At 40.5% G+C, this 21,287-nt stretch overlaps 1 protein-coding gene across 11 annotated transcripts in view; it reads right to left on the minus strand.

Moving 5' to 3' along the window:
* smoc1 (SPARC related modular calcium binding 1) overlaps positions 1–21,287 on the minus strand; it is a 63,755-nt gene that overhangs the window by 11,438 nt on the left and 31,030 nt on the right. For 4 of the 11 annotated variants that reach the window (XM_058750208.1, XM_058750214.1, XM_058750205.1 and 1 more), the window contains 7 exons: positions 20,642–20,731; positions 20,471–20,551; positions 8,797–8,989; positions 7,592–7,674; positions 4,893–4,998; positions 3,323–3,567; positions 2,189–2,219 (listed from right to left, as the gene is read on the minus strand). In XM_058750208.1, coding sequence (XP_058606191.1) covers positions 2,189–2,219; positions 3,323–3,567; positions 4,893–4,998; positions 7,592–7,674; positions 8,797–8,989; positions 20,471–20,551; positions 20,642–20,731 — 829 coding nt within the window. Of the gene's footprint in view, positions 1–1,564; positions 2,220–3,322; positions 3,568–4,892; positions 4,999–7,591; positions 7,675–8,796; positions 8,990–20,470; positions 20,552–20,641; positions 20,732–21,287 lie in introns of those variants that run through there. The other 7 variants (XM_058750215.1, XM_058750210.1, XM_058750207.1 and 4 more) reach the window with 5 other exon arrangements.

Raw genomic sequence — 21,287 nt, forward strand, 5'->3', positions numbered from 1 at the left:
AGCAAACTCTTTGGCTGTGGGTTGGAGAAGCCCCCTCAGCTCTCCAAACGAAGCAGCTGTTTATCTTGGCAGTGCTAGTCACGGTCCACTGGGCCTGACTTTCTGCCCGCTCCGGGCCACTGTTTTTAGGTTGAAGTGGGCAGAGCCAGGGTAAACACATGAGCTCAGCCCTCGCTGGGACCTTGTGGGTCTCTGCTAGGCTACCAGAACCCACAAGCCAGGGTAAACAGCAGCTACTCGACTAATAGCAAGGGAATCCCACTGGTCGGAGAGCGAGCTGGCGAGAAACGGTGCTAGTGGGCTAGCGAGCCTGTCATCAAACGCTAAACACCTAACTATGAGCAAAACATTATGGCTGGCAAAAACAGACCAAAGTCAGACGGTGAGCACGAAGGAGCGAGAGAGTGACTTGTCATCGTGCTATGAGACAGAACGTCTCTGCTTTCTGCTCTGTGTCTCTGTCCCTGACACAGTAAAAAAAACACAAAAAAAAACCACGAGTGAGACAGTCTCGGTCTCAGAGCTATTACAGTTGCCATCATTTCAAATAAACAGTCGTGCTTCCAAATAAGTGCGTTTTTCTTTTTTCTGTGGCTCTAAAGAAAATATCACTGAAGACTACCACTAATCAAATGTGAAGTAAATGGTGCCACAAAGTCTTATTCAAACCAGTTATAAAGTTGCGCATGACTTCTGAGCGTTTACACACAGGAGCCCAATGAATTAAATCTCACACTGTAATTTAGCAAAGAGAAACAGGTGGGTCTGGACATACAGAATTATAGCATTTAGATAAATAATTTCTCCTCTTAAATTCCACTTTAAGAACCACAAACCAGAGGAGGCCGATATGGAGAAGCACATCAGGATTAATATTAAAACCACACTTTCCTTCTCATAACCCGGTAATATACAGCAAAGTCATGACAGCGCTATATTTTTTTGCGATATAAAACGGAAAAGAGAAAAAAAGCCTGGGGTCGTGACTCCTGGTGGTTATTTTGGAAACTGTATTCTCCTACTAGATTTATGAGGTTGGAAACATTTTACAGTCCTACTAATGCACTTGTCATTGCTTATCTATGAAGCAGAACAAATGATGTGTTCGAGGAGAAGCGAGTAACTCCAAACCTGCAACTTTTGTCCAACAAAAGCCATTAGACGGGATGTCTTCTTGTAATAAGTAACATAAGTAGCTAGTCTTTTGGACGGTGATGGAGTGGCAGAACTTCTGGTGCAGCTAATGATGGGATAGAGCATTATTTTAACTCGATCAGCGGAGGATCAGGTGGATTGTGGGCTGCCCGACCATCCGGCCCAGTTATCTGAGGCTAGAAGTTGCTTCCAACTCAAGGGTCAAGTTTTGGCTGTTTAACACGGCCCACTTAGCTAACCTAACCACTCCATTCTGGGGGCAAAAATCACATTTATTTAGACCTTTTATAGTATATTTATATAGAATCAGCTCAGGTCAGTAGTGAAAAGCTTTTCAGCATATCAAAATCATGAAAATGTTTGTTAGTCTCACTAATAATGAAGCTGAGATGGAAAAAAAAAATCATCATGACGATAATTAACCTTTTAATTAAAACACTGTTGATGAAAATATAGTGGAAAATAACACTGCATTAGATTACCAATGCTTGTTTGTTACCAAATAATACATATCATTTTTGTAATTTCTTGTCAACAAAAAAAAAAAAAAGAAAGAAATCTAGAACTAAGTGCATATAAGCAAAGATGCATATTTTCCTCACTCAGATGATCGCTGTTCAGGCTCTAGGGGTTAAATGTGAATTTTCCACAACATTACTCTCCATAATGATATCACTTTCTTTGTATCTGTTTTTTTTTTTGTCCTTGATTATTCTCTGAGAATAGTTCCCTTCTGACTCAATTACATACAGCACTCTGACTACAGTGCAAAACTATGATTAAAGTAATCATCTATTGAATTTAGCTCACAAAGAATACATGCACGCACAAAAGCAGACACAATGTGGGTGGCCATAAGGATGCATCATTCATGCCATCTCCATCATAAAAGGGCAAGGCATATATTGCACTACAATGCTTGCACTCTATTCATATTGTTAATATATTATAATTTCTGCTCTCTGCAACTGCTGAGGCAAATGTTAGTGCGAAAGCAATTAGTCAGGCCTTACTGAACAAATTTGTCCCTTGCCTTGTCCCTTGACTGCTGCTTGTAGTGCTACCTGCAAAAAAACAAAAAACAAAAAAAAAAACAACATACAAGAAAGACATATGTTAATAATAAGAAAAGGATCTGACTAACATGTTTTCCTGACATTTTTCCAGTAGTCAGAAACTACTAACTCTTACAAAAATTTCACTGCGTCAGTATTTGACTCATTTTGTACAGTCACTGCTGTTTGGGGTTTGAGAAAGTACACTAAGCCCGTTTTCACTGAGAAAAAAATAATAATAATAAAAAAAGACAATTGTGACATAAGTGTGTATAAGGAACACTGTGAGGTATGAAATTACAATTGTGACATTTAAAGTCACATTGCGAGTTGCAAGTCATATTGTTTGACTGCAATTTGCAGGATATAGTATTACATTGTAATAAATTAAGTCCCATTGTGAGATATAAAGTCGTTTGGTTTCACATAAAGCAGCAATATGACAAATTAAGTCATAATTTGAAAGAATAAATTCACATTGCAAAATATGAAGTCACATGTTGAGATATAAAGTTGCAATTATGAGAAACATAGTATAGCAATAAATTGTTTTCAAGTCTGAAATGGGATTCTATATTTAACAGAAACCCAAAGAAACTTCATGACTTTCTCCAATCCTATGGAAACTTGCTGTTAAGAAATTTTGCATTACGAATATGCATCAATCATGTAACACATACATAATACAGTGTGTTTTGGCTGGTGTCAGTTTGACGCCAAAAAGACACAACATTACTGTTTTGGATAACAGTCATATTTGTAAAAATTACATTTGCATATTGTGATAATGTAATAATTATATGTTGTAAAGATATGCTTTAATAATATCTGTCTACTGGGTTTTGATTAGAGAAGAAGAATCTATCAGAAGTAAAACTAAAAAAAAAGTTAAAAAAAAAAAATGGAAACTGGTTGGAAGTTGGTGGAACACCAACTTTCATTGTGTATTCAATGAAACAGGAAGTGCCAAGGGAAATGAAGTAACTTCCGTAATAACGTCACAAAATGTGGTTCCACCAAAGCACAACACCACCACTCCAGCTCTTTTAGAGTACCAAATCTAATCCATCACCTGTTTTTATATCTTAAATGCATTCAGAAAAACTGCACACCCTCTTTATTGACTCCTAGGCATCCTTTGAGTTCTTGAAGGGAGATGGTCTTGTCCTTGTTAAGGTCGCAGTAGTCGGTGAACTTGCGGGCGCATCGTTTAGGTTTTGCTTTCTTCTTCACATAGCGCTTGAAGGGCTTCATCTCCTTCTTGTTGATATCGTGACTGCCATTATTGTCCAGCTGGGCAAAGTACCAATGAACCACCCGTTCCTCCAGTGTGTGGCTTGGGTCAGGCTCAACAAACCTGGAACAGAAACAATCCCAGTTGGAGGGGTATACTGTACAGTACATTCAACACAGGCAAAACATATTTTCCATTTAAGATTTTTTGTTGATGTTTGACTAATTTGAAAGAGAGAGAAGACAGACAGCTTGGCTAGACAAATGGCTAGGACAAGAGATACAGATAGTACTATACTTGGGCAGTTTAACATTTCTTTTAATATATATATGTGACCCTGGACCACAAAACCAGTCTTAAGTGTAAATTTTTCGAAATTGCGATGTATACATCATCTGAAATCTGAATAAATAAACTTTCCATTGATGTATGGTTTGTTAAGATCGGACAATATTTGGCTGAGATACAACTATTTGAAAATCTGGAATCTGAGGGTGCAAAAAATCAAAATATTGAGAAAATCGCCTTTAAAGTTGTCCAAATGAAGTTCTTAGCTATGCATATTACTAATCAAATTTAAGTTTTTATACATTTACGGTAAGAAATTTACAAAATATCTTCATGGAACATGATCTACAAATATACCCCAGCGACTTAAGACTGGTTTTGTGGTCCAGGGTCACACACACACACACACACACACACACACACACACACACACACATATATATATATATATATATATATATATATATATATTTAATAAAAAAAAATACATTTCCGGACACTAAAAGCAGTGTTTTTTCCCCCATATGGCCATTAATGATTCCTTTTTGAAGATTTGTGACTAAAACTGAAGAATGAATGAATGAATAAATTAATTAATTTAATTAAATTAAATCAAAATTTTGTAGAATTGCATTGTGTTCAGACTCTGAACTCATAGGATCCTTGGCCACACATAGACACTAGAATATCAGAGAGACATGGGAAATTATGGGGTGGGGTCAAGCCTAATTCACCATTGTGCTGGGACATTTTGTGTAAAAAGAGACTACTCATACTTTTTTTTTTTTGTGATGTAATGTAAAAGTATAGTTAATAAATGCTGGTCCTGTCAAGACTAGACTTCTCTTTGGCTCATGTCTTGTAAGAATGACAGTGCTTTAATGTTAAATAATAATATATAATAATAACATTTAAAAAAATAAAGTCACAATGTTCTGAGAAAAAATCTCAAAATGAAATGAAAATTCCATCGATTTTTAAGGACTGAAAAAGCTATTCCTCAGTCATGCCATTTCTCAGAATAGTGTTTCTTATAATATTTATTCTAATAACATTACAATTTTCTCAAAATTATACAAATTTATAACATTTATGAAACATAATTTTTTGCTGTTAGAAGACAAATTTGTAAATTAGACATTACTTTATGAAATTCTTACCTCCCACCACCAGAGGGGGTTGGTGAGTTGATAGCCTGCACCATGTCAGTAGTAAGGGCATCCAACAGGCTGGTTATGAATTCCACTTTCTTTCCCTCTGGACATCCTGTAACATTCAAAGAAAGACTGGTATAACCACAAGCATTCCCATTTTGGCTTGCAGCAGGACACAAAAGAGATATTTCAACATTAAAATATTCTCAGACCAACTTGTTTTCAATCATTCTTACAGTTAGCGAGGGAAGTATTAAGCTGTCCCAATGAAAAACAACAATGCAATATGGTTGTTTTTCTAATATAAGTCACATTCGATCTCGGTCTTAACATTAGCAGTTCAAAGAATCCATAATCAACATAATGTGCAGAGCCAAAGATGTTAGCATTTCCAAATGCTTGAGCGCACATGTGAAATGTAAAGTAGAGAATAAGGTAGAGCGACAAGGTGACGAGGGCACTTTCACAGACCACCGCAGCCCTGTTAACTTTTATAACACATTGCTGAACACCTTGGGTAGTGCATTTTTAACTGTCCCAGATGCTTGGCTGCACTGGTGTGCTCGACTTGGGTCAATGTTTCGACCTTAATTGTGTCTCTTAAAGAGCAATTTAAAACAGGAGTATGCAATAAAATAATCTCAGTTTACATTTTCACTTTGCTTCATTTTCGTCTTCTCAAGCCGTACCCTCTACCTCAGTCCCACTAACTTTTTTGATTTTGCTGGCTCAAGGCAGTATGGGAGGTGGGGCCCTGTGGCTCACCAGGTGACTCCAATTAGTATCTGTATGGTTTGGACAAGTGTGATGACGTGCCGGCTCAGTGCTTCTCAGCCCAAGTGTTAAATCAGAACATATGGAATCAGACTCATCTTGTCAAACTTCCCATACTGTATTCAGCACATGTAGACTTCATAAAGACAGCTTGTTGGAAGCCCTGATGTAGATTAGTTTGTTTGTTTGCACTAGCATGATGCTACAGGTAGGTCTTCTAGTGGAATTTGGCCTGTGGAAATGGTTGTACATCTTTCCAAAAGTTATTTTTTTCCCATTCCTGTGTTGAAAGGATGAAACCAAGATTCTTTGTTTTGGTGCCAGGTAGCACTCAAGTAGAGTACATAAAAATAATTTCACTGAAGTCCCCCAGGCATTGACAGCACCTCTCGGCCCCCTGCTGCTGTCCTCCCCAGTGGTCCACACCGTCGTAAACTACACCACACATCTGTTGCCCAGTCAGGAGCCATGTTTTACTCTGTAAACTTACCAGATGGGGAATTAAAAAGGAGTTACAATGAAATTCTAAATGAAAGGGAAAGAAGCAAGAAACCTAGGAACGAACTGGAATGAGCAAAAGCCTAATATTTCAAGGGAAAACAACCTTTAAATGCTAACATGTGGTACTGCATGTTCTTGTACTGGATCCTATAACCATTTGTCAAACATTATTAGCGAGCATACAAGGAACTTTTTGGACTTTTGTAAGCAAAATGATCAAGAAAATGAAAATATACAATAAAACATCTATTTAAGTGCAGATAAACATATTAGCAATATCAATCATTATTGCATTGCATAATGAATCACAATTAGCTACTTGCTAGTCAGTTTCAGGGAGAAGGATATTCTCATTTTAAAGAGTATTTAAATTAAAGAAAAATCTGTATTTTTGGTCTATTGTCCTGGAAAAGGAATTTGAAATAGTGAAAAATTTAGCCAAATAGATGTAGCTTACAAATGACCTCAAAGCTAGCCTATAGTTAATAAAGCTAATAAATGACTGGTACACTATATTAGTTAGCAATTGGAAAATGAATCAAACTATTTTAGAAACAATATGTATATAAACAGAAGAATGAGTGACAAACTAATTGGACAGTTAGTCCACTGACGCATTACACATGCACTTAAACTATGCTTTATTTTACTTTGGGTGTGTCCAAATCCACTTTTGTTAGTTTAACAATGGAAAAAAAAAAACATTGGACACTCCAGGTGCATGGTCCAAAAGGCTTGCACCTATTCTCTTAATGAGCCATGGGTGTGTTCTGACAGTAACGTGCGATAAACCAATCAGAGTCTCATCTCCCATTTCCTTTAAAAGCCAGTAGCGCTTACACCATGGCGGAATTTGCAAGAGCAAAGACTGAACGCATCCCCGGAGAGGAAACAGATCTGCTCGTGCGCGAGGTTAAAGCTTACACAATAATAATATTTTACAATTGAATCCTTTCATTTGTAATATTTGGCATGTTTGTATGCTGCTGCATGTCCCTGTGTGTGTAATAAGAAGAGTGTGTACGCTATGCACATTTTGAACATGCCCTTAAATAAAATAAATACTGGTCAATGGCGCAGTTGTTTTCAGTTACCTTAAAATAGCAACGCGCCATCAATGTGCCTGAACAGACCTCGTTTTCAGACCAGAATGCCCATGGGCAAACAGATGGGTGCAAGAGCATTTGCTATTTAAACAACATGGCACTGGATGTGAAAATGATAACTGCGTCGGGCTGAAACTGGCAAAAAACACTTGCATTACATTTTTTCGGTTAAATGAGTGCATCATCTGGGTATTGAAGTACACTTCTTGTTGGAATTTTCAATGTGAACTTGTGTTGACTTGCACTGTTTATACTTCCAATTGGTGTAGAATAGTGTGCAGGTATGCAAATTGGGACACAACTCATATCAAGTGTTCTGCTCACCTGTCAGATCTCTGTCTCTAAAAGGATCTTCCATTTCTGAGTCTCGAGAACGAGCCGCACTGTCACATTCTGGTTTCTTATACCTGATGGAGAACACAAACATGTGGGGCTGAGTTACAATGTTTATAAAATTCTATTTTTTTCCCCAGTAAGTTTTGTACAAAGTCATACAAGCCATATCTGGTGGCCAGAATATTACACAGACTTCAGACTCTTATGGATTCTTTTGACTTGAGTCAGTAGGCAACCAACAAGGCACAATCTCCTAGAAAATGCTTAGAAATGTGCTTACAACCACTCAGAACTCCATGGTGACCCCATTGTATCAACTTTTTGGACACCAAAGAAGTTGACTTGGAAACCAAATCTTCATGAACAAGCACCATGGACATTTTCTTCGTTATTTGTTAGTAGAGATTGCAGAGCTTGGCATTCACTGTAACAAGTCCTCAGAAAAAAGTCCTGTCTCAGTTAACACAGCTATCCAAACAAATGAAGAAATGACAAACTCCAAGTATTCGATTTCATTGTTTGATTAGATTTGGTTCACTGATTTTTATTACACAAAATTGCACAGAAAAATTGAGTGAGACAGACATAAGAATGCATGACACTGCAGCCTCACACAAGAACAACAAGAACAACAACAAAAAATCTAGGATTTAACGGAAATGACCAGAACATCCAAAAGATCAAGCTGTCTCAGCATGGTACAGAGGCAGCGTGGGCTCAGTGCCTGAATGCAAATTGCAAATTTCGTTCAGCTAGAACCAGTTGGCTAAACCTTCTCAATATTTCCAAAGCAAAAAAGAGAGCAATTTACACATTCAGAGCACATCTCCTAAAGTGGAAAATAAATCAGGGCTCGTAATGGGTAGAAACACATCAGGACGTGTCACGCTTTCAATTTGAGTCCTTTCTAAACAAAATTCAGCACTGACAGCTTCGCTCATGGAAAAATAAAAACTTTGTGGTTTGGAGGGAAAGCCAATTGTCATAACGTTCCACAACTAAACTAATCAGTCACAATGGATTGTATTACTGATGATTGCAATACTTAAAGCATTTTGAGATGTTTAGAGCATGCAAGCTCATCCAGAAACATGTCGTATAAATAATGAGGTTATAACACAAATAACAGGCAGAGGCAGCGCTAATGATACCATTACAAAATTTGCCAGAAGAATAAAATGACTCTGTCTTACCTTGCAGAGGTCCCAGGTATGGGTCTCCCAGTGTCCACCAGCACACACCAGCAGTAACCAGTGGACTGGTGGCACTGGACCGGCTTGTAGAGGCCCTGCAGGCCACAGTCAGGGATGAAGATGGCTTCTCGTGGGTTCTGCCGAGCCTCATCTTGAGCAGTCTGCCTCTCCTGGTCACAAGAGGGAACTTTCTCTAAAACCACGAGAAACACACTCAATACACAGAAATAAATCGTATCAGGCAGTATACTTCAAATACGGCTTACATTTCTTTCACTATTCTTTAAATCTTTCCCCACCAGCATTTTTGATAAAGTGCACAAAACTTTCATGGATCCCAGAATATTTTGTATACATTTCTGAGCATGCAATAAGTCAAAAGAAAGAACAGAGAAATAATTTTATTCTAGCTTCATGCATTTTTTTTTATCGACTTTTGAATATGGGCAAGCTTCATAAAACAAATGAAATAAAATAAAAAATGCTGAGAAAATTGTTTTTGTCAAAGACTGTGTCCGCTTCGGAATCAGATCAATGATCAAAACAAAGATGGTGTAGATCAATTCCATCAACACCCCCAAAGCTTGCACGGTCCTAAACCACTTCCTGGGTTGACATTAATTCAGAAATTTTAGGCAGTTTTGACTTAAATGCTGTTTAAGGTTTGGTGATAATCACTTTATTTTACGTATACATCTGCTTACATACGTGACTACTTGTTTCTGCCTCTTCACAGTGTTTTGATCTGGGGATTCAAAACTCTTTCATAAGATGTGCCTCCTACAGTATAATAGTGAAAACACCGAAAGTCGGAAAATTCTGCCAATGGCGGGGAAGAAGCTAATGGCAAAAACAGTTTTAACATCTGAAGAGTTTGAAGAGTTTGCCATTTGAAATTTTCTTCTAAAATGAGCTTTTTTATCAGGCTCCAATGTTTATGTTGTTATTTTGCTTTAATAGCAACAAAAATAACCTATTTATTGCCATTAAAGTAAAATTACTGAACCTACACATAGGAGCCTGATAAAAATGCTCATTTTAGAAGAAAATTTCAAACGGCACTTAGAGGCTTTTGCATCTGAACTCTTCGTCTGTAGTCCATCTATATTAAGCAAGTACAAGGTGGCACCACAGTCACTAAGAAAAAACAGAGACACCACATGGAAACTTTCATGGAAATTATGAGAGGAATAGCATGAGACATGGCATCTGTCAAAGTCAATGTAATTCCAGCCTTTCTGTTAAGAGATATCAACAGATAAAACTTATAAGGATAGTCATGTACCATTCTGGCATCCTTATGTGATTCCCCTAATCGCCAATATTGGCAACACCCTTTTAGCTGCAATAAAACTCACCAAATTTGTTAAAAATAACAAGAGGCAGAATTGGCTTAAACACTTTCAAGATGCATCTTCGCCCCTTTTCTGAAGTTCTCTGAGCCATTAGGATTCAATTTCCCTGTGTTTATTAACACAAAGGACACTTGAGAGATGTTCTTTTAAATGTTTTAACGCCTTGTCTCATAAATCTCTATTTATGCTATCCATTTAATACATTGCTCACTTGTAGTGCACTGTGCCAAGTATAACAGCACCACATGTTGAGGCTAATCCAGCTAGTGGGGTGCTGAAGAGCTTTTTAGCACTTCTGATTCATGTCATTTTTAATCAAATGTTTAGTGAATATCATGCCGCAAGAACAGTTATCAGAACCGCCGTTCCCCTCGGCACGGCAGCTTGGGACACTCAAGCTGTTAATCATTAGATTGCACAGATGCATAAGCTATACAAAACTCTCTCAACTCTTCCTCAGTTTGATTTCCTGTTATTTTGTAATGTTTAAAATAGGGCTATGAATTGAATAAAAATATAACCAATTCAATTAAGTTACACAGTGAATCCCCAAATAAATGTAGACTCATCATGAAGGACGTATTTTTTTTTTTTTAAATGATATATACGTTCATTATTATTTCTGATGTTAAATTGGGTAATTATAACCATTTGACAAATGCAATTTTTTAACCACTTAATAAAACAAATTTGTAAATTACCAGATTACATTTTCTGATTATCATTTGTTAACAACTGTTATAGAACATAGACTTAAAAAAGGCAAATCTTTTCAATATAAGACTAAGCTTTGCTCATTGGAAATACATGCCTCTACCTACATTTTTGTACTCCAAAACCGTACCTTTACAACAATTTTAAAACATTTATAAATACATAATACATTAAAACATTTTTAATACATTGATGTTATGCATCACATAACCAGCTCCATACAGCATGCATAGCTATTGCTATGTGTTACAGTATCTCACAGAAGTGAGTAGACCCCTCACATTTTTGTAAATATTTTATTATATCTTTTCATGTGACAACACTGAAGAAATGACACTTTGCTACAATGTAAAGTAGTGAGTGTACAGCTTGTATAACAGTGCAAATTTGCTGTCCCCTCAAAATAACTCAACACACAGCCATTAATGTCTAAACCGCTGGCCACAAAAGTGAGTACACCCCTAAGTGAAAATGTCCAAATTGGGTCCAATTAGCCATTTTCTCTCCCCGGTGTCATGTGACTCGTTAGTGTTACAAGGTCTCAGGTGTGAATGGGGAGCAGGTGTGTTAAATTTGGTGTTATCGCTCTCTCTCTCTCATTCTGGTCACTGGAAGTTCAACATGTTATCTCATGGCAAAGAAAGGTCATCCTAAACCCCGGATAAGCAGAATCCTGGGTTATCTGTAATCAGTTTCACACTGCTCATACTATGCCTGGGGTTAACTGTTAACCCTGGGTATTCATTAACAGACGTTTCACACCGTACATTCCTAAACCCCGGTTAACGTTCTTATTTGCATATTTGCGGTGTCACTGTCTCTGATTGGACGAACAGCATTTATCCTTTGCTGAAACTTCTGCGTCTTCATGAAGAGCGCAGGTCATGGTTGCTTAGCAACGGCAGACGCCATAGGAGCACAAGCTACAGCACTTTGGAAAGAAGGAGACAGCAGTGCGCTTAGCGTTTTAAACGCGTTTTTAGGCGCGACATGTGAACAGCCTCATGACGCACAAAGGCAAGAAAACAAAGACAAAAGTACAAAAGAAAGAAAACAAGGAGCAAAGTATGTGAATATTATCTCAGCTGCAGTTTACATGACGCGCGTTTCCTGTTAATGGCGTGACATGAGCCTCGCTGCTCAATTTCTGATTGGCTGTCTGTTGCCAAGTGTCCAGCAGCAACAAGCAAATACCGCTCCGTTTCACACTGAACAAACTTAGCACCGCAATGCGGGGTTTAACCCACAAATGCGGTGCTAACCCTGCTCCGGAGCAGGGTTTCATAACCCCGGGTAAAATGCGGTGCTAACACTGCTTTCAAATTACAGGTGTGAAACGTGTCTTTACCCGGGGTTAAAAGCGGTGTTTAGAACGACGATAACCCGGGGTTAAGCGCAGTGTGAAAAGTCCTTCTGAGGATCTAAAAAAAAAATAATTGTTGCTCTACATAAAGATGGCTAGGCTATAAGAAGATTGCCAAGACCCTGAAACTGAGCTGCAGCACAGTGGCCAAGACCATACAGCGGTTTAACAGGACAGGTTCCACTCAGAACAGGCCTCACCATGGTCGACCAAAGAAGTTGAGTGCACATGCTCAGCGTCATATCCAGAGGTTGTGTTTGGGAAATAGACGTATGAGTGCTGCCAGCATTGCTGCAGAGGTTGAAGGGGTGGGGGGTCAACCTGTCAGTGCTCAGACCATACGCCGCACACAGCATCAAATTGGTCTGCATGGCTGTCGTCCCAGAAGGAAGCCTCTTCTAAAGATGATGTCTTGCCTACAGTCAAGCATGGTGGTGGGAGTGTCATGGTCTGGGGCTGCATAAGTGCTGCCGGCACTGGGGAGCTACAGTTCATTGAGGGAACCATGAATGCCAACATATACTGTGACATACTGAAGCAGAGCATGATCCCCTCCCTTCTATTCCAACATGATAACGACCCCAAACACACCTCCAAGACGACCACTGCCTTGCTAAAGAAGCTGAGGGTAAAGGTGATGGACTGGCCAAGCATGTCTCCAGACCTAAACCCTATTGAGCATCTGTGGGGCATCCTCAAACAGAAGGTGGAGGAGTGCAAGGTCTCTAACATCCACCAGCTCCGTGATGTTGTCATGGAGGAGTGGAAGAGGACTCCAGTGGCAACCTGTGAAGCTCTGGTGTACTCCATGTCCAAGAGGGTTAAGGCAGTGCTGAAAAATAATGGTGGCCACACAAAATATTGACACTTTGGGCCCAATTTGGACATTTCTACTTAGGTGTGTACTCACTTTTGTGGCCAGCGGTTTAGACATTAATGGCTGTGAGTTGAGTTATTTTGAGGGGACAGCAAATTTACACTGTTATACAAGCTGTACACTCACTACTTTACATTGTAGCAAAGTGTCATTTCTTCAGTGTTGTCACATGAAAAGATATAATAAAATATTTACAAAAATGTGAGGGGTGTACTCACTTCTGTGAGATACTGTAAACTTGCTCAGTAGATCACCTGGTACAACAACAACAGCTTTTATATCTCATGTTTGCTTTTGTTACCACTATTGTTTAGGTTTAGGGTAAGGTTTAGTGTAGGTGGTACTTTTTTTTTTTTCAAATGTCAAGTCAAGTCATCTTTATTTATATAGCGCTTTTAACAATACAGATTGTGTCAAAGCAACTTTCCAATATCAGAATACGGAAATAGTGTCAATGATGTAAAATGACAAGATTAAACACTCAATTTTTAGTTAAAGGCATTTCATTATTGAATTCAGTGATGTCATCGTCCAGCTCAGTTCAGTTTAAATAGTATCTGTGCAATCATGTAGAATTAGACGTAGATGTAATAGAGCATTTACATTTTAGGGACACTCACTGAACATTTCATTCTCAAACTACCACAATACACACAACAACTGATGTAATAAAACATAGCCTTATTCACATTTATCTGTTTCAGATAAAACTTCTCAATGTTATGTATGGAACCATGGATCCCCAAAGGGAACGAGACGCTGCATCGAATGCTTTGGGAACGCCCTGGCGAGACGCATTCTGAAGCATGTGTGAAATCAGTCCAATAGCGAAGCAAGACATCATGAGAGGGGTGATGTGAGCAACCAGGAAGCATAAAGGCGCATCCGGCAAGTGCACATGTTAGCTTCTGCGGAGGCGAGCGCCTGCAGGGATGCAGGGAGTATGGCAGGGAGATGCAGCGTCTCGTTCCCTTCTGGGAACCATGGTTACACACGTAACCTTGAGACATTCCCCTTCAGGAACTCGAGCTGCGTCGAATGCTTTGGGAACGAGAATACCCACTGCGCCATACAAACAAGTCCCTGTCTGGTGTGTATCTTGTGAGCACATCAAGATGAGAGAACTTGGGACCCTGGGGTAGATGTCAGGTCCAGACAGTAGAACCGGATGTATGTGTGCGGAGAGGACGATCCTGCCTCAGCACAAACATCTTGAAGGGCCACACCCACTGATAAGGCCTTGGAGGCCGCCATACACCTAGTCGAGTGTGCTCTGACCCCTATATGTGACTGAAGGCCAGAGGACTCATAGGCCAGTGTGATGGTCTCAACCACCCACCGACTCATGGTTTGCAATCCCTTTCTTAGGTGGACAAAATCAAATGAATAACTGATCTGCTTTACGCCACTGAGCAGCTCTGTGAACGTAAGTGCCCAGTACTCGCACTGGACACAGCAGATTGAGTCTTTCCTGGCCTGCTTCCTGGAAGGGAGGAGGACAAAAGGCCTGCAGTACGATGGGACCTGACGAGGAAGTGGGCACTTTAGGGACATACCCGGGTCTCGGGTAAAGAAATGCCCTAGCCATGCCCGGGGCAAACTCCAGGCCCGACACAGCAAGTGCCTGGATGTCTCATATCCTATTCAGCAAGGATATAGCGAGGAAGATAGCAGCAGGAAGATAGTCTTAAGCGTGAGAAGCTTGTCTGAGGTATCTTCGATGGGTTCAAAGGGAGCTTTGTACAGAGCCTCCAGAACCACTTCTAGGTCCCATGAGGGCACCTTGGTGAGCTGTACTGGCCTCAGCCTCCAGGTGCCATGGAGGAAACGTCTAAAAAATGGGTGTCTTCCCACTGACTGACTATCCTGAAGGGTAAGCAGCGATGGCCACCACGTAAACTTTCAGAGTGAAGGGAGATAACCCTGCAGAGAATCGCTTCTGCAGAAACTCCAGAACTGAACCAACCAGGCAGTTGACTGGGTCCTGCAGTCGCTGTCCGCACAAAGAAGCGAAAAGTTTCCACTTCAAGGTGTACAGTTTCCTCATGTCAGGAGCTCTGGACTGGAGTATGTTCTCAACAACTTCAGTTGAGAGACTGGATGCTATGAGCTGTGCCCCCTTAGGGGCCACGCCCACAACTTCCATAACTCCGGGCGGGTGTGAAGGATGGTAACCCCCTTCTGAGAAAGGAGGTCCCTCCTGATCTGAATCTCCAGCGGACACCATGTTCCGAGAACCATACTCGAGCCGGCCAGAATGGAGCTACTAGCAGCAGGCGGATCCCGTCCCGGCGTACTCTCTCCAGAACTCCCGGGAGCAGAGCAATCAGGGGAAATGCATACAGACGAAGCCTCGGCCACGCCTGTACCATGGAATCCAGCCCAAGTGGGGCTGGATGCGTGAGGGAGAACCAGAGCGGACAGTGTGTCGTTTCCTGCAACATGGATAGATCCACTTCCGCCTTGCGGGGTGAGAGTGACAGCCCGACGGAAGAACCCAATACTGGTATGCTTTGCCCTTGAAAGCAAACCTCAAGAACTTCCTGTGTTGAGGAAGGGTGGATACATGGAAGTATGCGTCCTTGAGATCTATCGTGACAAACCAGTCCTTGGACCTGATTTGACACACGATCTGTTTGATAGTAAGCATCTTGAACCGAAACCATTTGATAGCACGGATCTATGATCAGACACAACCCCCATCCTTCTTCGGAACGATGAAGTAACGGCTGTAAAACCCTGATTATTTCTCGAGAGGCAGGGAACGACCAACCTGACTGCGCTAGCGCCCTCATCTGAGCTTTCCCGTGCCGTACCATTGCCAGACGGCAACTGGGAAATTTGCTTGCGGGAGTCCACTGAGCCCTGAAGCACCGGGAGTGGCAGGGGTATCAGTGAAACTCCCTGAGGGCACTGAGGAGGATCGTGCACCGTATACTGAGGTGTGTACCTCTCCTCCCCAGGGTGGGCAGCCCTCAGGGTCCTATCAATGGTATTGTCAGGACTGCTTGGCCGAGATCCTCTTAGACATAATAACGGTCCGCTTTTAAAGCCATTTTCTGCTCTGAGGACCCTGACCCTGCTTTTCTGGGTCTGGTGATATGAGGAGCTGGACGGGTGGGGCTGCTCCCGCTCAGCAGTCCCAAAGACCTGGGAAAGGCGAGGGAGGAAGCGCTGGAATGCCGCCGCCTGCTTCTTCGCCTCTCTACTGCGCCGCCAAAGAGGCCAGAAGGCGATAGTGAGGCATCCAGCAGGAAGAATATGTCCTTGTCTTGTAATTTGGATGGATTCAACCTCAGGTGTCACAGGAGAAGCTCACAGTCATGGCAGGCAGCCGCTCCCAAACAGATGACGTACAAATCGTGTGTATCCTCACCGGAGAGATAGCGTGGGTTGGGAGGAACACACGACTTGAAATGATGTCCGCTCGCCACTTCTTTAGATTTTGATTTACACTTAAGCATTGTACAGTATTTCTCACTTGCTATACAGAGGATTTCTGACTGACTCAGTGCTTTTGCATATATACACACACAAACACAGACACACACACCACAAACGTGCTCGCTGAAGAGCATGAAGCTAACATGTGCACTTGCCGGATGCACCTTTATGCTTCCTGGTTGCTCACGTCACCCCGCTCGTAATGTTTCTCTTCGCTATTGGACTGATTTCACACATGCTTCAGAATGTGGTCTCGCCAAGGCATTCCCAAAGAGTTCTACGCAGCTCGAATTCCTGAAGGGGAACTGATATTAATATTAATTGATGAAATCAATGCATTTGTTTGAGTAGTGTGAACTTGTGGCTCAACCAATAACATGAGTCTGGGGTGGGACTGTTACAATCTAAACAATGGCAGATGGGGGCAGGGCATGTGGGTTTCTAGGGATGTATGGTAAATCTGTTTGGAAATATTATTTTAGCAATAATTATTGATGCAAAAATTCCGTCACCCAATTTCTGTTGGGAGAAATAATCGGACAAGGTAAGTCTACGTGAGTGTCACAGAACAACATGCCTCAATACTACAATCCAGGTTTCATGGTTTTATGTTAGGAAAAAAAGACAAAAAAAAACAAACAAACAAAAAACCTAAATGGCCGTCAAATTAATTTCTACCAAAGTATAACATTTTTTAGATGGGGGTTGGGGGGGGGGTAATGATGTAGGACAGGATCTGGAGTGTAAGAGAATTAAGCAGAATTAAGCAGAGGAGAACAGCATTACCCAGTCAGGGTTCGTCTGAACCTCAAAATGAAAACCATGAGCTACAACCCTGTTCAGTGTAACCAAATCCTGCTGTTTTTGCTTTTGTCTTCATTACAAATAGTTCTGGTAAGAGGACTGACAGCGTTGGCGTGATCGAGAACAAGGCTTGGGGTGTTTTAAGTGGAACCTGACTGCAAAGACAAGGAACGGGGGAGAGTTAGCCATCACAGTATTAATATGTCCTTTTTTTCAGAGATGGGCTCACAATCCGCACTCAAGTGATCACGGCAAAGTCCATGACTCCTGCGCTTCCCGCCAAGGTTCCTTCATATCTAAATTATTTAGCACTGTTTATTGTAGCGAGGGTATACTGGCGCCAAGCAGCTGGGATTCCCAAAAGAAAATTGTTTTTTTTACTCTCTCTCTCTCGCCCTAATACAATAAAACAGGACAGAAAAGGATGGACAGTCTCAGATCCCATTTGTCCTATTTACGTCACGTTTTTGTTATGCATTCATTTTTTTTTTTTTTTTAAATCTGCACGTAAAACTTAATCCGACCCTCCCCTCTTTTCGGAATACAGTCATTTTTATGCATTCTGTCCCTTGTTGTTCCAAGAAGTGAGTTGCATGAGTTCTGTTTAAACAAACAGACATAAGTGAGAGTACAGCCGAGGTGAGACCTCATTGCTCATTGTTCCTCAGAATGCTTTGCTGTGGTTCCCTCTCAGTGTTTACAGGCTGGTATTGATTAGTTTATGCGTGGTATGTTGTAGGTAAACTCTGCTGATTTCCTCACTATCATGCTGAAAATCAGAGCCTCATGCGTTTCATCGTGCCAAGATCTGGCCAAACAAAATAGCTTGAAACTCAGACTTATCAGCCTCCTATAAACACAGTGTTCTCTCGCTCTTGTTTTCTCTTTTAGATGCATATATCTCACTCTCTCTTTCTATCTCTCTTTCTTCAGCTGTCCCTCCAATTGTTTTCAGCTGTGGGGTAAGTAATCACTCCATTCTTGGATCTATGCATTCGGTGCTCATAAAGTAACAGAAGAGGGTATGATGGGCCAGAAGAGGAGGGGTGGGCACCATGTTCCTTTCAAACTTTAATATGCTACACAGAGGGGATAGAAAGGTTTATAGACACTGGTGTCAAACATTTCATCATCCTTATAAGTATTCTAACTTCTTCACTTTTATTTGCTTCATGTGAATTGGCCAATAGTGGGTTTTGATGTATATCAAGAAATACAATATATTGTTTCTCACAGAGGATTGGCCAATGATGCGTAATCATTTAAGAACTTCCTGGGCATGTGACGCACATTGGTTATTTGCCATAAAGCAGATGCTTTTATCCAAAATGACTTACCATATTGAATCATTCCGAGAAAACCATTTGTGCCTCGTTTGTTTCCCCATGACTTACTACTTACATAATTAATAGGATACAGAACTTAATCATATCCACCTTCTTAAACAATGTGGAAGTAAACAGTTTTGTACAGGTACTATCAGTAACAATGCATAAGGATTACAGTAGGAGTATTAGACTGAGGGCCTATACTAGTCCCCTAATGCCTAAGGTGTTTGTGACCCTAAAACTTTGCGTGAGGTTGGAAAATGTGATTTTATTTATTTATTTATTTTGAAGTTAATGCTGATCTTTTTAAATTATGTGAATGAAAACAAATTTATTCAGTTCAATCATTTTTAGGCACAAATAGCAATGTTTGTGGATAAAAAGGCCACTTGTAAAGTCACCCTGGGGTTAAAAGCCTTTTTTAAGAGTCCTGCGGTGTGTCTGTAACTCTACAGATCTGTTTTCGCCAAGTGTTATCTGCACTTGAAGCCACAGAGACATTTGTATACAGTAGCTAGTTCAAACCCTTAATACCGCCACCCCCAAATCTGAGGGGACACTATGATAATCATGCTTGTTCTGTTTAATGGATACCACAACCACAATTACCATAGAAGCAAGCCATTTACATCACCTTAGATGAGCATGTTCACATTTATAACTGCACGAGTTGATGTGTGAAAGATCTAACTGATGCGTACCACCCACAATGCACTGAGAGATGGAAACTTGGCTTTCTCTGAGATTTACTTTAGCAACAAAAGCAACATCTCAGTGTTTCAATTTACTCCAGATCCCACACACGCTCCCAAGAGCAGCAACGGTGGAGCCCGATGCCAACTCCGTCACTTCAGCACCAAAAGCACCCTTGTGATGACCGTGGATCTGCTATTCTTGTTGAAGAGTGGTGATGTGCAACAGATGCTAATTGGTCACAGGAGGAGACTCTGAAGCGTTCCAAAGACTTGTCAGAGTAGATATACAACTTGTCTGCTCAAGGTAAGTGTTTCCTTCAACACAGAAAATCTTTTGTCAAAATTTTGTCTTTTTTTTTTTCTGATGGAATGAATAGATTATTTTTCAATGTCTACCAATTATAGGCCACACAGGCAATAAGTACACAAAGGAATACCACTTGAACTGCATATACACACACACTACATACACAACACACACACATTTCTCAGTCATGAAATGTTCTCTCTTCCAGTGCTACGAAAATTCAGATGCCTCTACCTCTCAACCGCACTGCCCAAAAACCTCACAGAGCTTAACGGAGTTGACTGACCATGCCCAGAGGGTGCTCGACTCATTTGAAGGAAATTGTAAAGGAGACACAGAAAGCTAAACAAATTACACAGAGGAGAGTTGAGACAAACAGAGAAAGAGGGGCGCCATAATTCTACTGGTGTTAGGTTTCTCGTTCCTGGACACGCTGAATATTAAATCTAAAACTGGAACAGAACTGTTGCAAAATCAAGTGTGCCTGAATGCGCAGACTTGGATGCTGCAATGGTGATGCTTTGAAATATTTCTGTAGTGTTATTTAGGCTAGCCAGCAGTATTTGTCAACAAAGCTCTGTTCGAAAATATGTTTCTGGTCATTGCTGCTCTACGAAGGAAATAGATTTAAGGGATTTTCTTTCCATTTGTATGTATAATGAACCAAATCAGCTGTTGACAGGCATGTCTGTTGTGAGAAAACTGAATTTGATATATCAGAATATCAGATTTACAAATGGACGATAACCATAGATAGAAAGATAGACAGATAGATAGAGAATCTCACCTGACTTCCTACTGTTTGAACTGTTCTGTTTGTTCTCTTTGTACACCAGCTGCTTAATCCACAACGTTGGAGCTGTAATCTCTGTTTAAAATACAACATAACATTTATTTGCACTTGTATATCAGTCATATCCATAAATGCAAGACTCGTAGGTTGTTGGTCCAAACTTACCCTCACCTTCTGGGACAACATGTGTCTCCATGGTTGGTGTGGGCTTGGAGCCATCATCTGGATTGAGGGTGAGAAAGAAACGGAAAGAGACTACCATTATTGAGGTTAATACAATCTACTCTCCACAACTGTTGAATGATTGGGATTTGCACATGGCCCGGCCAATAGCACAGAAAACAAAGTGGGTGAGGGATAGAAGATAAAAAGTGAGAAAATACAAGTGAGAAAACACAGATAAATAACAGTGTTCATCCACTCAGTAACACACACACACATACCAGAATGCATAAATTAGCTTTCACATACATACTGTTAAGATAAATGCTAATTCAGTTGTATAAAAAAGTCAATAGTAGATGATTTAACACACTCAAATTTGTCATGATAATTGAGAAATGTCAAATGTCCTACGGTACTTACCCACTTATGCTCTATTGCATTCTTGCTGATTTCCTTGTGGCTCACAGCATTGTAGGCCCTGGTAGTCGAGGGGCCAAAGCCATAGTGCTAAAGCCACAATAAGGTGGCAGTGAAACCAGTTCATACAATACATGTAGTTCACTGAACTAAATTACAGTCAATGTGATACTAGTTTTTTTTCCTGTCCAGCATGTTTGCATTAAAAATCAATGATTATGATATACCT

This window comes from Onychostoma macrolepis, chromosome 17 (assembly GCF_012432095.1).
Source record: "Onychostoma macrolepis isolate SWU-2019 chromosome 17, ASM1243209v1, whole genome shotgun sequence".
NCBI lineage: Eukaryota > Metazoa > Chordata > Actinopteri > Cypriniformes > Cyprinidae > Onychostoma > Onychostoma macrolepis.